The sequence below is a fragment of the Culex pipiens genome, chromosome 1 (assembly GCF_016801865.2).
Source record: "Culex pipiens pallens isolate TS chromosome 1, TS_CPP_V2, whole genome shotgun sequence".
Classification (NCBI taxonomy): Eukaryota; Metazoa; Arthropoda; class Insecta; order Diptera; family Culicidae; genus Culex; species Culex pipiens.
In genome coordinates, this window is record NC_068937.1 from 91,679,411 (window position 1) to 91,697,074 (window position 17,664).

The window sequence follows — 17,664 nt, forward strand, 5'->3', positions numbered from 1 at the left end:
CTACAATGGAATTGCAGAAGTTTAACCCCCAAGTTAAACGATTTTCAACAATTCGCATTCGAACGGGACTGTGATGTGTTTGCGCTGAGCGAAACGTTTCTTATCGGAGATGAGACGCCAGCTTTCCGGGGGTACAACATCATCACAGAGAGCAGGGCAGGGCCAAATAGAGGTGGAGGCGTACTGATTGGGGTCAGGAAATGCCACACTTTTAGAAAGGTAACGCTCCCGAAGCTAGGAGGAATCGAAGCAGTCGCAGTACAGGCCAGGATCAGAGGACTGGACATTTGCATTGTGTCCGTCTATGTTCCCCCACAGGTGTCGTTAACTCGACAAAAGTTGTGGGGTATGCTTGAGCTGTTGCAGGCACCGAGACTGGTTCTGGGTGACTTTAATCTTCACAGCACCGAGTGGGGAAGTCACAAGACAGACCCTCAAGCATATCTGATTCATGAACTGTGCGACGACTTCCAGATGACCCTCCTAAACAGGGACAAGCAAGTTACGCGGATTGCAACACCACCAACGCCAACTACGTCCGGTACGAAGGCGAGTGCCATCGACTTGTCGCTCTGTTCCAACAGTTTGGCAGTTCTCTGTGACTGGAACGTGCTTCAAGATCCTCGTGGCAGTGATCATTTGCCGATCGCTATTCTGGTTAGCCATGGCCCACAGCAATCGACAACGGTGGAGATGCCTTACGATCTGACGCGAAATATCGACTGGAAACAGTACGCGGAGGCAGTCTCCATTGGAGTTGAGTTGCGAGCTGGGTTGGCACCGCTTGAAGAATATGCGTTTCTGTCTAATTTGATCTATGACAGTGCGTTACAAGCTCAGACAAAACCCGTCCCGGGACCGTACATCCGAACGCGCCCTCCTCTTCCCTGGTGGGACAAGGAGTGTACGGATCTCTCGGCGGCCAGGTCTGAAGCTTATGTGGACTTCTGCAAGTGTGGAATCCGAGCGAACTTCCAAAAGTACAGAGCTCTTGATCGCAGGTACAGTAATACTCTGAAGCGGAAGAAGCGAATGTACTGGCGGGAGTTCGTTGAAGGATTACCAGCAGATACGTCCATGAGCACTCTGTGGCGCGTTGCGAGGGCCATGCGTAGAGGTTCCGTTCCGAACGAGAGTGTGGAAAAATCGGACAAGTGGATATTGGATTTCGCCAAGAAGGTGTGCCCGGACTCGGTGCCGACACAACCATCATTCGACGTTGTTGATGGGAGCGATGCTAATCCTCCCTTCTCGATGGTAGAGCTCTCCATAGCACTATTGACGGGCAACAACACTGCTCCTGGTCCGGACAAGATCAAGTTCAGCTTGCTGAAAAATCTTCCGGACGTCGCCAAGCAGCGTCTGTTGAATCTGTTCAACAAGTTCGTGGAGCAGAACATAATTCCACACGAATGGCGACAGGTCCGGGTGGTTGCCATTCAAAAGCCCGGTAAGCCGGCATCCGACCACAACTCGTATCGTCCAATCAGCTTGCTGTCGTGTCTACGCAAGTTGCTGGAGAAGATGATCCTCGACCGCCTCGAACCATGGATGGAACGAGAGCACTTGCTGTCAGACACGCAGTATGGCTTCCGGAGAGGCAAGGGAACAAGCGACTGTCTAGCCTTGCTGGCCACAGGGATCGACATAGCCCGTGGTAAGAAACAGCAAATGGCTTCTGTCTTCTTAGACATCAAGGGTGCATTTGATTCAGTCTCCATCGAGGTGTTGGGAGTAAAGCTGCGGCGGAGCGGTCTCAATCCGACGATGTGCAACTTCCTCATCAACCTGTTGTCAGAAAAACACATGCACTTTGTGCAAGGTGATCTGGCAATCACCCGGATAAGTTACATGGGTTTGGCACAAGGCTCACGCCTTAGTCCATCCATGTATAACTTCTACGTCAGCGACATCGATGATTGCTTGACCGGAGACTGCACCCTTATACAGTACGCAGATGACGCAGTGGTTTCAATCGCTGCCAAGAAGGAAGTCGATCTGCTAGAACCCTTGCAAGATACTCTGAACAACTTGGCCCATTGGGCAGTGGGAAAGGGTATTGAATTCTCTCCGGAGAAGACGGAACTGGTCGTTTTTACGGGGAAGCATGAACCGGCACAGCTCAATCTTTCTCTCTCGGGAAAGACTATCGAGCAGTCGGACCACTTCATGTACATGGGTACCATCTTCGATCAAAAGGGAACATGGGGGAAGCACATCAACTACCTGAAGCAAAAGTGCCTGCAAAGAACTAATTTTCTGCGCAGCGTCTCTGGCAACCGGTGGGGTGCTCATCCTTCTGACCTGCTGCGACTGTACAAGACAACGATACTCTCGGTGCTGGAATATGGCAGTTTCTGCTTCCAGTCAGCTGCGAAATCACGCTTGTTGGTTCTCCAGCGGATACAGTACCGATGTCTTCGCATTGTCTTGGGATGCATGCACTCAACTCACAACATGACCCTCGAGGTCTTGGCGGGAGTGTTGCCTCTGCGAACTCGTTACTACGAACTGTCTTACCGGTTCCTGATCCGGTGTGATTACAGGAATAAACTGGTAATTGACAACTTTGAAACGTTGCTGAACCTTCACGTTGAGTCTCGGCGCATGCTTCTATATTATGACTTTATGTCATCGTGGGAGTGGAGCCCGAGCACAACGGTACAGCGCACGCCTCCGTTAACCAGCAGCACCCTGATTGGTTTCGACACGTCCATGAAAGCCGATACTCGCGGTATCCCAAACCATCTTCTGCGGGGAGTTGTACCGTCGATCTTCGCATCAAAGTACAACCATGTTCCTCCAAACAACAGATTCTTCACCGATGGCTCCAAGCTCGACGGCTGTACGGGCTTCGGTGTTTATCATGAATCTTATCAGCTGTTCTTTAAGCTGAAGGACCCGAGTTCGGTTTATGTCGCAGAGTTAGCCGCGGTTTACTGCGCACTGCGAATCATCGAGACCATGCCACCTGACCACTACTTCATCTTCACCGATAGCTTTAGCTCTGTTGAGGCTATCCGGACTCTGAAGCCGACCAGGGAGTCTACGTTTTTCCTCACGGAAATACGCAAGACTTTAAACAACCTGGCGGCTCAGTCCTTCAGCATCACGGTGGTATGGGTCCGCGCTCATTGCTCGATTCCGGGTAATGAGAAAGCGGACTTGCTCGCCAAGAAGGGTGCTGAGAGTGGAAACATTTTTGAAAGGCCAATTAGCCTACAAGAATGCTACGGTTTTCCGAGGCAGCGTGCGCTTCTGGATTGGCAAAATCAATGGGACGACGACACCAAAGGACGTTGGATGTATTCCATACGACCTAAGGTGCAAAGAAAAGCCTGGTTCAAGGGAATGGACTTGACGCGTGGATTCATCAGAACGATGTCCCGCCTTATGTCGAACCATTACTCGTCCAAGGCTCATCTGTACCGTATCAACATGAGTGATACGAACCTTTGCGACTGTGGGCAGGGTTATCAGGACATCGACCATCTCGTATGGGCGTGTCCAGATCACCAGGCTCACAGAATTAAGTTGAAAGATACCCTCAGGGCCCGAGGAAGACCACCAGAAATCCCGATGCGAGACGCGTTATCTCAGCTAGACCTTGATGTTCTCTATCCTATCTATCAGTTCCTCTCAGATTCCAAAATATCTATTTAGTTTTCTTCCAGTTAGTTTCTCTTCAGTTAGTTTTCCTCTATTTAGTATAACTCGCCTTCACACAAAGCCGTCGTTTCTGGTTTGCACCGGAAGCAAAGCAAGATCGCCCCAGCAGCTGGACACCGAGTTGCGGCTGAGGACAACACGCAAAGGCCAGAAGAGCCAACCAAGACCCCTACACAATCCCCCTTCCCTTTCCACGCCTTGTCTTTAACATCAATCCCTTCCCTACTAACCCCGAGTAGGCCGCGGGTAATCGGCTCCCCTCCCACTAACATTTACACACAAGATCCTCTGTAATTATTAAGTTTTTTGTAATTACAAAAGCCGACTCGGTCCTAACCAGGTCCCAGTACCGAAAAGGACCTAATAAAAATAAAAAAAAAAAAAAAAAAAAAAAAAAAAAAAAAAAAAAAAAACAAAAAAAAAAAAAAAAAAAAAAAAAAAAAAAAAAAAAATAGTAAATATACAGTCATCCCTCATATTCGGAACAGTTTACAGATCGGCCAATGTTCAAAAAATCATAGCAAATCGATAATTGAACATAATGATTTGCTTTTACCTTCATGTGAAAGCTTTTCTTGTGATCTTTCGATTGATGTATTGATCGACAATATTTTTTACGTTTTATATCAAGTTTGAAATCCCTTGAAATCCACAAATTCGGAACACTTTTTTCTTACGATGTAAACAAACTTTTTTTTCTCTCCAGGAGTACATATTTTTTACAAAATAATGACTTCACACTCTGAAACCAAAAAAAACTTATGCTTAGTAATGCTTTATGAATGGTCTGATAACTTTTTGTTGTGAAAATATCAGTTAAATTCAAGTGTTCCACAATTCCACAGGCACAATAACATCCCACAATTATGGAACAGGCAATTTGGAGGCAGTGTTTTGCTGCTCTGAATAAAATAGTCTTGAAATTCAGTTTTTCGTTTTAAAATTACTACTTTTACTGGTGAAATAGCAAGAGAATGTCCAAATAAAGGTCCTTAAAAATTGTAGGGTCGACAGAAACGATGCATTTGGCATGCTATTGATAAACTATCACAAAAGTGTTCCGAATTTGTGGGTGTTCTGAAAATGTGGGATGACTGTATATATTATTTTATTCCTAAAAAAAATTAAAATTATTTTTTATTGACAAGAGCAAAAAATTAAAAAGTTTGAATATTTTTTAAATAGCAATGCTCGGGACTCATTTTTGAATTTAGTTACCTTCATATAGAGCTGAGAATTTTTTTGTCTATAGGTCACCAGATTCTAATTTTGGGCAGGTTTGATTATATAGGTGTTTGAAGACTTAAAAAAATACAAAATACATATTCAAATATTTATTCAATTTGGCAAAAGATTTTTTTTTTCAATCCCAACTCGACAATCTGAAATTTCAAATAACCGAAGTTTGGAATCACCACCATCTTGGATTCAAAACTTCCAAATCACTTAAGAACATTTTTGGGGTCATATTAGAAATTTGAAATTCGTTTCCAAAAAATAATCATATTAGAAAAACTCCAATTTTAAGTTTCAGGCCAAATTTAAAATATTTTAAACAAAATGTTACACGAAATGATCTCGTGAACATATTTTTTCTAGTACGTGTCTTTATCAGATGTGTTATTTAGTATGTATTCTGAATGGTTAACAATCGATTGTGCTGTTTTTCATCTAAATTTTTGTATTTTATGATTTTTGCAGGGTGATTTTTTTTAATTTTGGGGGGACTTCTGATTATTTCATGGAAAATAAGTTTAAGTTTTAGTTAAACTTAGACGTCGAAGATGTCCCGCCCGTGTGGATCAATTGGACCGCGCACTAGACTCACAATCCAGAGGTCGCCGGTTCGATTCCCGCGGCGGACGCTCTAAAATTCTTTGTGTAAATATGGGTATTCGGCGCCGTCGCTCCGTGCCATACTTTCATACACTTAGGAGCCCAGGTCGGGGAAGTCCTTGTAGGTGGCCGACAGCTATAAAGTGAACTTCGTTTTTTTAGACGTTGAAGCTGTTTTAAAAAGCTTAAAATATGATAACGTATTTTTGAAAGTTTCTGGCATTCTGGCGAAAACCATAAAAAATAAAAATGTCCAATAAAAAAAGAAAATGGATAATTATTGCTGGAAAATACTTGTTGTAGGGAAAAGTGGGGCAAGTGTAACAAGCTAAGGAAATGCTCGTTATAACTCACAAAAAAACGTTAAAAAATCTGTCGGATTTTTTTATAATCATCTTATTCTAGGTCTTGACTAAGACTTTGATAGAACAAGTTTTTTAAAAAATCCTGTTTTTTAATGTAAAAAAAATATTTAAAAAAAAATTATTTTCCGTACGTTCTTCTCAACTAGTGGGGCAAGACGAACAACCCGTTGGGGCAAAAGGAACAATGCATGAAACAACACGTTAATTTGCTAACAATTGAACTGTTATCACTTAAATACATCAGATAAGAATGTATTTGAAACGTTTGTTTAATTTTTGGATTAAATAATAATAATTTACTAAAAAATTTAGCGTTTTTACGAAAAAAAAAACTATTACATACATGAAAAAAAGGAAATTTTCAAAATATCACTATATTTTGCATGGACAATTTTTTTGACAATTGTTTATCAGTTTTTAAGTACTTTTATGTATTTATTTCCCAATAAAATATGTTGTTGCAGCAATTCTTAATTTCTCCTAACTAAAAATCCATACGGTACACTTGCCCCACCTGAACAAGATTTTTTAAAAGCTCTCAACAAAAATAACCAAGAGTTGAATCATACTTTATAATAGGTGCAGGTCATTGGTAGGAACACTACTGATCTAGGAAAAATAGCATTTTGATAAAATGAGCCTTAAAACGAACCCTAAGCCTTTCCAAATATTATAAGAAAACAAAGGTTTTGAAAAATACTTCATTAAATCTTATGCCCCGTGGTGTTAACGACGATTTGGCGGTTATGTGGTAGTTGAATCAGCTAAAAGCATTGCTAGCAACAATTCCTCATGCTGGAAATAATCAAAGTTGTAAAAATTACGGCCGTACGAGCGATTGTTCCTCTTGCCCCATTTGGTCGTCTTGCCCCACCTTCCCCTATAGTTTTCTATAGGACTAGTGACAACTTTTCAATGAAATAAAAAGTTTTTTTTTGCCTTTTTTTACCCTTAGATAATGTGAGAAAATTTTGAATGCAGGAAGAAAAAAGTAGAGAAAATTAAAAGAACTCATTTCGAGGAAAGTAATCACCAACTTTTTTCTTGCTTCAAACAAAAAAAAAATGATCAAAAATAGCTACTCTCCCCCTACATGACCGTGGGACAAGTCCGTGTTCTATTCTGAAGAACACAACCGGTGATGAGTCGCAGTTTGTTTCTTTTCCTGGAATTAATATATTTCGCTCTGATGAGCTGTCGTCTGCTGTGGGGAGGAGGCGATATTGTTGGAGATAGTTGTAATCTGCAACTGTTTACAGTGGGAAAACAGTCTGTTAAGCAAAAGAGCATCATGTTGCAAAACTGGAAAAGGTACATAATTGTGGATTATTTATTGTATTTGTCAACTCTAGTCAAGGTTGTCTCTGTTTATTTCCTTTCAATTTAAATAATTACTGGGTCAGGAATTCGAATTGTTTGATCTGAATACTACTTTTTCATTGAAATTGGACAGAAAAAGATTGGTAAACTTTAGTGAAGCCATTTTATTTCTTCAAATATCATTGCTTCCGATTTCGACATCATCATAAATAACTGATTTCTATTACAACACAAAGACTCGTAGACTCCGTTATCACCACCAGCTACCGGAAACCTTCCTCGGAAGCTCCGTCAGCCCTGTTGACTTAATTTGGCCTCATTCTCACACAACAGGTACCATGCACACCTAATCTCACAGCAAATCCCTCCGCCCTAACTCGCGATACATCCTAATTGTTTTTCGTAGTCTATCTCTAAATTAGCGGCCATAAATTTCCACGATAAAGCTGAATCCGTTGCCCCGCTGGGACTTCAAATGAATCCTGGTGTTATTGAAGCCGACGCCACCGGCCAACAGACTGGCGTAACCGCCCTTGCCGTTGATGTACTGGTCCGTGACGTTCATGAACGTGATGTTACGACCGAGCTGACCCTGGAGAAAGCAAATGAACCGCATTAGACTTGTTCGGGTGATATCCTAGAGCATTTGATACTCACCTTCAACGGGTAGTACAGATCCATCGTCTTGACCTGCAGAATTGACGACGACTTGATGGCAATGGTCCGGTTCAGCAGGACATCGTACGGCCCCCGGAAGCCCCACTGGTAGTGATGGCTCTGGGTGAACACCAGCGCTCCCAGACTGAACAGAACGACGGTCAACGCGAGGGTCTTCATTTGTAACGAGTTGAAATCACTTCGATTGCGTGCAATAACTAATTTATGACTACTTTCACGAGATTCACCTGTGCGACTGATATCGGTGCCATAAAACAGGGCCCCATTTTATAGGGGTGAGTATCAATGACCGTAATGAATGTGAACCAGAAAACACGATAGTACATGAAGAGCTTCCCCTTTTAGAAGAACACTCAGCGTCCGGTGTGTGCTCTTATCTTATCTTAGAAAGTAATATCTCGCGCAAAAACAATGTATTTGCCCTGTGACAAATAATGCTGGGGAGCAGAATGGAAATCACCGTTACGTATTTATCATCCCACAGCTTCCAAATTTGTATGGCTATTTCAACTTGGCCAGTCCTACTGTGAAAAAGTTAACAGCAGAGTTGATTCGTTGAAGTGGGTATAATCATGATTGTTCAAACCAACAACACATTTCTAAATCTACAGAGAAGGAACAACGTTCTTCCAGTTCAATCTCTTTAAAACAAGTTCTACCCAAAACCATCCATCTCCCGGGTTTCTATCAGGGTCCCAAAACGACACAATCCATCATCGAAGACTAATGTTCCGCAAAGAAAAAAAACGCGTCTGTACAATTAAACACCCATCAGCTGCGCCTCGTTACGCCATTGACGAGGACCGACCTTATTATCACACACGCATCCCCGTCCCGAGGCTGTCAATCTTTCCTGGGCGCGCCATCATCATCGTATAGCAGCAACAGGATGGATTCTGATGACGCTGACGCCCACAATGGCCCACGGCCAACAAGAGTGATGAGCGGGAAAAATTACCATCCGGAGAAATCAATTCTAGGATGCGTCAACGATACATATGCTAATGTGGATAAAAAAAAGCATAGATTCTTCTGACTCGGCATTCATCGCAGTTCGACCTCTACTAGCTCATCGAGTTGTAATGGCCCATACTAGCCTGAAATCTGCTGTCCATGGGAGGACGAAATATTTGGACAACTTGTTTCTGAGATGACGAATAATAATAATCTATTTAAAGTTAAATGTGCAACACAGTTCAAATGAACCAAAAAGCACAATTCCACCTGTTTCCGTTCCAAACCCCAACCCCAACCCCAACCTCCCCTACAAGATGGAGAGAAATGATCAATATGGTTGTCAATATCGATTCCATAATGATGCCCTCGAGTGGACAATTTTCGGGAAATCTTTAGCAACTCGAGAATCGTCTTTCAATAGAGCATTCGAGATGTTTGTTGTTAATATGCATTTGAATAAAACTTGCAGAAATTGATTAAGCATATCGGTGCATCTGTGCTGTCTTGTTCTAAGTTTGCTGGTTTTCCAATCCAGTTAGCATAAGAGAGCACAGAGGCATCGATATGCTGAAATATTTTTGATAATATTAGACAAATATAAAATAAAAATATTACTTCACGCAATGAATTTTGATAAAAAGTTTGTAAGAATCTTCCCTTAAGTTGGGAAACTTAGGTCCTATTTTCAAATGGAGCGTATATAATTTTATGAATACGGAACACACTTTAATCTATTATGGTCTTGAAATCAAGATTTTTGTTCAAGCCTTCATAATATTATCACTAGAAACTTTATTAAATTAATGTGGAACCTCAAAAATTCAAAAAAGTTTCCAATGGTCGAATTCGTAAATTAAATTCACGAATTCATGAACTTGATTCACATTTATTCATTTGTGATCGTAATTATGAACTTTTATTCATAAAATCATTAGTGTGTCAGTTTTGTCAAGGTATGATAGATTTGGGCTCCCTGAACATGATCCAATCGATAAAATTGAATTATAGTGGAGCAATTCTCTACGAAATCGGTCTTTTTTCTTCAATTTTAATTTTTGTATTTTTTAATCCGACTGAAACTTTTTTGGTGCCTTCGGTATGCTCAAAGAAGCCATTTTGCATCATTAGTTTGTCCATATCATTTTCCATACGAATTTGGCAGCTGTCCATACAAAAATGATGTATGAAAATTCAAAAATCTGTATCTTTTGACCACCTCCGTGTACGCACGAGAGCAAGCAGCAGTCAAGTGCTCAGTGCTCCATCGTTTTTTCGATTTTTTTCGCCGTAGTTTACCGTGATTAGCCGCGAGTTTGCTCCACCAGCATGCCAAGGGCCGGCCGTGGCCGTGGCAGTTCGAGTGCGGCCTCGAAAAACCCGCGAAGTTCGTCTACCGGCCGTGTGCAAAAAGGTAAACAAACCAACGCCGTGTCGACCGCCATCGCGCAGGGGAGAGTGAACGCAGAAGGAATCGACAAAAAGTTACTACATCCCGGATATGTTCCAAGATCACCAGTGCGAACCCGTTCAGGTACGTCCGGTGCCACGACCAGTGGCACATCGACATCCGCCAACATTCCCATCAGGAACGAGTTCCAGATGCTGAGTGACGACGAAGAAAACAACAACAACAACACCGACGGTAGCAGCACTACCGACGACGACGATGATGATGGTCGTGCACGGAAAAAAGTGCCGACGTCAAAAAAGAACAATTCTCCAACGGAACGAAGACCACCTCCAATTTTTGTTTTGGACACGTTGGCGGACGATGTTGACGAGTTGCTGGAAGGCCTCGGATATTGTCTGAAAATCGGTAAGTCAGCAGTGCAAGTGATCACACTGAACAGAAAAGATTTCGACCTGGTGCTTGAAGAACTGAAGCGTAGCAACTTCAACTTCTACACATACGACCCAGAGAAGCCCCCTGTTAAGGTCGTCTTGCAGGGTTACCAAGACCGTCCGATCGCCGACCTGAAGCGACACCTCTCGAACGCCGGAATAAAGCCACGGGAGATAAAAGTGCTCTCGCGAAAGACAACAGTCACAGGTACACACACCCTGTACCTGTTGTACTTCGACCGCGGCACCGTCAAGATCCAAGATCTGCGGCGGACTAAGACGTTGGACGGTTTTTGGGTAAACTGGCGGTTTTACACCAAGAACGCGACGGACGTAGCGCAATGCCACCGTTGCCAGAAATTCGGCCACGGCTCGCGGAACTGCAACCTCCGGCCCCGCTGCGTGAAGTGCGGTGAGTCACACCTTTCGGAGGCGTGCGCACTGCCACGAAAGGCGGACTTGGGGGAAAACGCGGAACAAACTAAGCCGCGCGTAAAGTGCGCGAACTGTGACGGCAACCATACCGGCAATTACCGCGGATGCGTCGCGCGCAAGGCCTACCTCGAGGAGCAGGAAAAGAGGAAGAAGAAAGCAGCAGCGTCCCACTCTCCTCAGCGAAGTACGAGCGCAGCCGTTCCTGCAGTTGGGCAGCGTACGGTTCCAGCGGACAACCCAGCGATCCCTCCTGGATGGGGGCGTTCGTTTGCCAGCGTGGTCGCTGCCGGTAGCGGCGATGCGGCCCAGCAAGGAGTCACCGGGGAAGATCTCTTTACCCTGCCGGAGTTCTTTGCTCTCGCGGGGGAGATGATGACGCGGTTTCGGAGCTGCCGTAACAAGGCGGAGCAATTTCTGGCCCTCGGGGAGCTGATGATCAAGCACATCTATAATTGATTATTTTTGTCTGTGATCTAGTTTTAAGCTTTCTCTCTATCTATCCTTTTCCCATTGCACTTTCTGTAAGTTTTTTGAAAACTTTTTCTTACTCTTGTCTATTCCATAGTTATAAGTAATAATTTTTCGATTGAATTACGATGTAAAACACAGCTGAAAGGAACACCAAAACTCTGTTGCGTACCTAAATGAACTCATTGTATCTTGATTATTCACAAATAAAACCGAATTGAATTGAATTGTATCTTTTGAAGGAATTTTTTGAACGATTTGGTGTCTTCGGCAAAGTTGTAGGTATGGATATGGACTACACTGGAAAAAAATAACACACGGTAAAAAAAAATTGGTGATTTTTTTATTTAACTTTTTATCACTAAAACTTGATTTACAAAAAAACACTATTTTTAATTTTTTTTATTTTTTGATATGTTTTAGAGGAGATAAAATGCCAACTTTTCAGAAATTTCCAGGTTGTGCAAAAAATCAATGACCGAGTTATGAATTTTTTTAATCAATACTGATTTTTTCAAAAAATCGAAATTTTGGTCGTAAAAATTTTTCAACTTCATTTTTTGATGTAAAATCAAATTTGCAATCAAAAAGTACTTCAGTGAAATTTTGATAAAGTGCACCGTTTTCAAGTTATAGCCATATTTAAGTGACTTTTTTGAAAATAGTCGCAGTTTTTCATTTTTTTAAATTAGTGCACATGTTTGCCCAGTTTTGAAAAAAATATTTTTGAAAAGCTGAGAAAATTCTCTATATTTTGCTTCTTCGGACTTTGTTGATACGACCTTTAGTTGCTGAGATATTGCAATGCAAAGGTTTAAAAACAGGAAAATTGATGTTTTCTAAGTCTCACCCAAACAACCCACCATTTTCTATCGTCAATATCTCAGCAACTTATGGTCCGATTTTCAATGTTAATTTATGAAACATTTGTAAAATTTTCCGATCTTTTCGAAAAAAATATTTTCAAAATTTTCAAATCAAGACTAACATTTCAAAAAGGCCAAACATTCAATATTACGCCCTTTTAAAATGTTAGTCTTGATTTGAAAATTTTGAAAATATTTTTTTCGAAAAGATCGGAAAATTTCACAAATGTTTCATATATTAACATTGAAAATCGGACCATAAGTTGCTGAGATATTGACGATAGAAAATGGTGGGTTGTTTGGGTGAGACTTAGAAAACATCAATTTTCCTGTTTTTAAACCTTTGCATTGCAATATCTCAGCAACTAAAGGTCGTATCAACAAAGTCTGAAGAAGCAAAATATAGAGAATTTTCTCAGCTTGTCAAAAATATTTTTTTCAAAACTGGGCAAACATGTGCACTAATTTAAAAAAATGAAAAACTGCGACTATTTTCGAAAAAGTCACTTAAATATGGCTATAACTTGAAAACGGTGCACTTTATCAAAATTTCACTGAAGTACTTTTTGATTGCAAATTTGATTTTACATCAAAAAACGAAGTTAAAAAATTTTTACGACCAAAATTTCGATTTTTTGAAAAAATCAGTATTGATTAATACATTCATAACTCGGTCAATGATTTTTTGCACAACCTGGAAATTTCTGAAAAGTTGGCATTTTATGTCCTCTAAAACATATCAAAAAATAAAAAAAATTAAAAATAGTGTTTTTTTGTAAATCAAGTATTAGTGATAAAAAGTTAAATAAAAAAATCACCAATTTTTTTTTACCGTGTATCACTTTTTTCCAGTGTAGTCCGTATCCATACCTACAACTTTGCCCAAGACACCAAATCGATCAAAAAATTCTTTCAAAAGATACAGATTTTTTAATTTTCATACATCATTTTTGTATGGACAGTAGGGTGCCCAGAAAAAATGACCCCCTGCTCCACAAGCGGAAAACGGTTTTTTGGGCTATTTTAAGCATCTGTGCAAATTTTGAGCGAAATTGATTGAGACTAACCCATTGATAACGTCATGATTCGAATTCCCGGACGCTTCGAAACCCGGACACTTCGTCTTGTTTTATCAATTATTTGGATATAAGTTCGCATTATAAATGTCAAAAATGGGTTATCTGATGAATTCTAATATCAACTTTCATTCAAAGTTTGTTTGAACGCTGTAGTTAATGTCAAAACAATTGAATAAAATAAAATTATAAAATTACCAAAAATGCGAAACATTTCACGTGAAATATTTCATAGGCGTCCGAAGCACCGGGAAGGCAAAGCAGAAATTTATGTTTATGATTTCCTTAAATTCAAGCAAATTTTTATATAAAATATCGATTGTTTTGATGTTAACAGCTTATTTGAGACCTAAAGAATGCCATTCACAAACATTTCAGTCCAAATTTGTGCGATTCATTAGCAAAAACGAACGTCCGGAATTCGAAGCAAAAGTGTCCGGATTTCGAATCAGCTTTTATCAGTGTCCGGGATTCGAAGCACAACAAGTCATTTTAATTTTCAAATTCTGATGAAAAATTGTTAGAAAATACATATTTTGCATGCATTCTTCTAAAACTGACAGTTGATACTACGTCCTGATGATATTTCTTCATTTCCAACTTATTACATGTTTTTTTGTCAGCTATAACAAAAATGATATGCTACAAAGTGTCCGGATTTCGAATCATGACGTTACCCGAGCCTAAAGTTGGTGAAAAAAAAGTTTTTCATACAAAAATGACTTTTTTAAATCGCCAATAACTTTTCAGTATCGAGTTTTACAGCTTTGATATGTTCTACAAAGTTGTAGAGCATTAAATTTCCATTGAGAATCTCACTTTTGAGAATATTTGGATGGAAGTAGCGCACCGTGCAGACCAAACGGTAAGAAAATTGAGTTTTCCATACATTTTTTCGATTTTTCCCATACAAACTTCACCTCCGAGTATCAATGGGTAAATGTTGACCGATTTTGCTCATATTTGGCCCAGAGTCCTAAAATAGCTCAAGGAACAATAATCAGCTTGTGGAGCGAGGTTTTGAAAAAAAGTCCCATATTCTGGGCACCCTAATGGACAGCTGCCAAATTTGTATGGAAAATTATATGAACGAACTAATGATGCAAAATGGCTTCTTTGGGCATACCGAAGGCACCAAAAAAGTTTCAATCGGATTAAAAAATACAAAAAAAATCGAATGACCGAAATCATAGAGAACTGCTCAGTGAATTTCATGCGAAGGAATAATGTTGAACATTTCGTTATGATTCCGTGCTAAGAGCCAGGCGCCTCAATGGTTTAATTCTGAGAAAGAGAAATAAAATGAAATCCTCGATTGGATTGGAACATGTTCAGGAAGCCTAAATCTATCACACCTTGATGAAACTGAAGCGTTTATTAATTAGGTTTTACGCCGACTCGATTAAGAGGTTAGAAAGGAGTGCACTGTTTACATGGACTTAGCACATTTTGTTCGGAGAAATTCGTCGAAAATCGACGAAGACCATGTAAACAGTGCACACGAGCTGTCAAATGACGTCACAGCGTAAAACCTTATGGTACGTTCGTTTGAGGGCAGGTTCCGCACTGAGTGCCGCACTCAAAGCTGTCACAGTGTTTTTTTGTTTTTTTTTTTTGAGGAAACTCGCGGTAGTTCCGCACGAGTTTTGCCGTCATCTTGGAACTAAAACTCTAATGCCGCACTCGATATTTTTTAAGTTTCATACGAACGTACCGTAACATCAATTTTAATAGCTGTACAATCGGTCATGTCCAGTCATAAATATTTTTTTATGTTTTTATGTAGGGCAACACGGGGCAACTGTGCCACCATCCTCAGAAATGTGTTCAAAATTTGGTTAGGGGGTATCCATAAATGACGTAATTTTCAAAACTTCCATATTTTTGCCCCACCTTCCTCGATGAGATGGGCACGCTACTGATGTCCAGTACATAATCATGTAAATTTGGAAGGTTTAAAAAAACTTCTTTTAAAATGTAATACATTATTTTTTACGTTAAAACGGTGCAATTACACAATAATAGAACTCACACAAGATCCTCTTTAATTACTCTTAGCTTTAAGAAAAATGTAATTACAAAAAATGACTCGGTTCTAAGCAGTCTAAATATAATAATAGAACATTGAGGTACATTTTCTAAGGTAAAATTACACATTTTTCCGACAAAAATAATGCACCCGTTCTTAGATGTACCATAACCGGGTTATCCACCAACTCACCATGGATGCCAGATGCACAGATTTGTCTGTGTTTCACAGAGGTTTGAGCTTGTGCCAGACATTTTTCGAGGTACACAGACTTTTAGAAAACTTATGTAAAAATATCAACCAAAACTTACTTCGTTAGTCTTCGAATGCTTAAAAACGCTATTTCTGATGGGTTTCCATGACTGTAAATCATACAGTCAATGGCATACAAAATATTTGCACATGCACAGACTTTTTTACGGACATTTGAAAAAACCAAGTGGCATCCCTGCAACTCACACGAAATCGGAAAAAGTTGCCCGGACCCCTTTTCGATTTGCGCGAAACTTTGTCCTAATGGGTAATTTTTGTCCCTTATCACGCATCCGAGATCAATATCTCGTGACGGAGGAGCGGTACGACCCCTTTCATTTTTTAACATTCGATAAAAGACGTTTTTTCCATCATTCCCAGCCTAAAATTGTAATGATTTGGAAATTTGTTGTCGAAGGGACTGTTAATGTTAAAATGGACGCTAGATTTGATAATGTATTTAGAATTCCAAAGAAAAAGTATTCTTCATCGAAAAAATATAATAATGGTTTCAAAAATTCAGCTAATCTTCTCTACTCAACTGGAACATTGTTTGGCATATGTCATTTATGGGAAATATAATCTTCTTTTTGAATCTGGAATAACCCAATTACCCCATAGGACATAGTTTCACGCAAATCGGGGGGTCGGTGCAACTGCTGTGTGAGTTGGCGGAGAATTATCCAACCATGATTTGTTGTACTGTGGGAATATCTAGCAAAACATTGCTATAGGACCGAAGCCGAAGTGTAATCAAAGAGTCTATCCTGCTCGTTCCTAATGTAAACATCACCTGACGTGAGCAGGATAGACTCTTTGTTTACACTGCGACATTGGCCCATTTACATTGTTTTGCTTGGTATATTTCATTTTAAGTTATAGGCAATCAAACGTCAAAATTACCCCCCACTAGAGGGCGCTGAAACTTGGGGTGATGTTTTCATTGTAACTTACAGCGAGTAAATTGGTTTGAAATTTGAAATTGTTTTATTTCATCATAAAATCGACATTAATAGCAAATTATACCATTTTCAGGTAAAAAATAAATAGCTTAATTGATATAAACGAAAATATTGTTGTGATGGCCAATTTAACCTGTTCATTATATGATTCAAAATAAGGGAATGTTTTAATCAACCAAAACCTAACTAATCAATTGAGAATGTAGATTATTCAAGTGGACAAATATTTTTTAAAGTCACTTCTACCATAAAAGCAAAGCTCTGCTTGAAAAATGGTAATTGGAATGATTTGCAAAATTAGCAACCTAACCTCATTCCCGCGTTTTTAATCCGGATCTCAGAATTTTCAATGAAAAAGGCAACCTAGCAAAAAAATCAAAAAGTCAATCGATAGAACTTTTTATTTCTTACCTCCTGTTAACTTTATTTTATTCCAAAAGATCAATATTCTTTTAAAAAATCTTAGAATAGTTTTCACTCCCCTTTGCACTTATCGCGCAAAACCGTATACGTAACCTTGCACCAAAGTTCTCCTACTCGAATGTAGGTGGCGAATAGAGTTTTCAGCTTTGGTTTTGGGGGCCTATTCAATCTTTGGTTCTTTCCCAAAAAAAAAAAACAGTTATCCCAACTGCCTCTGGTCACCATTCGGATAAAGCAGATTTGCCTGAACAAATTCCGTTCGAACATGGAATTCCTCTGATACAGCGCGGGGAAGAAAGTCACCTTCCTTGGGCTATAGACAAACACAAGACGATGACATCTCCTCGCGCTGCTCCATCTATCATCTTGACGAGGGGAAGAACGTCGGCCCGCGTCTTGTGTGCTAATCCTGCTTGGATCAACCGACACGTGAGTGTGACTGAGTGAGATAGAGGCGGCTCTCTGGTTTGTGGTGAAAATCAGGCC

At 40.2% G+C, this 17,664-nt stretch overlaps 2 protein-coding genes across 2 annotated transcripts in view; both read right to left on the minus strand.

Moving 5' to 3' along the window:
• The window catches only part of LOC120429165 (allatostatin-A), a 63,163-nt gene that overhangs the window by 15,722 nt on the left and 29,777 nt on the right, over positions 1 to 17,664 (minus strand). The gene's annotated exons all lie outside the window — the stretch shown is intronic.
• On the minus strand, positions 7,310 to 8,123 carry LOC120429166 (probable salivary secreted peptide). The gene is made up of 2 exons (XM_039594374.2): positions 7,848 to 8,123; positions 7,310 to 7,782 (listed from the first exon to the last, which is right to left on the minus strand). The coding sequence occupies exons 1-2, from the start codon at positions 8,025 to 8,027 to the stop codon at positions 7,609 to 7,611; spliced, it is 354 nt and encodes a 117-aa protein (XP_039450308.1). The 5' UTR covers positions 8,028 to 8,123; the 3' UTR covers positions 7,310 to 7,608.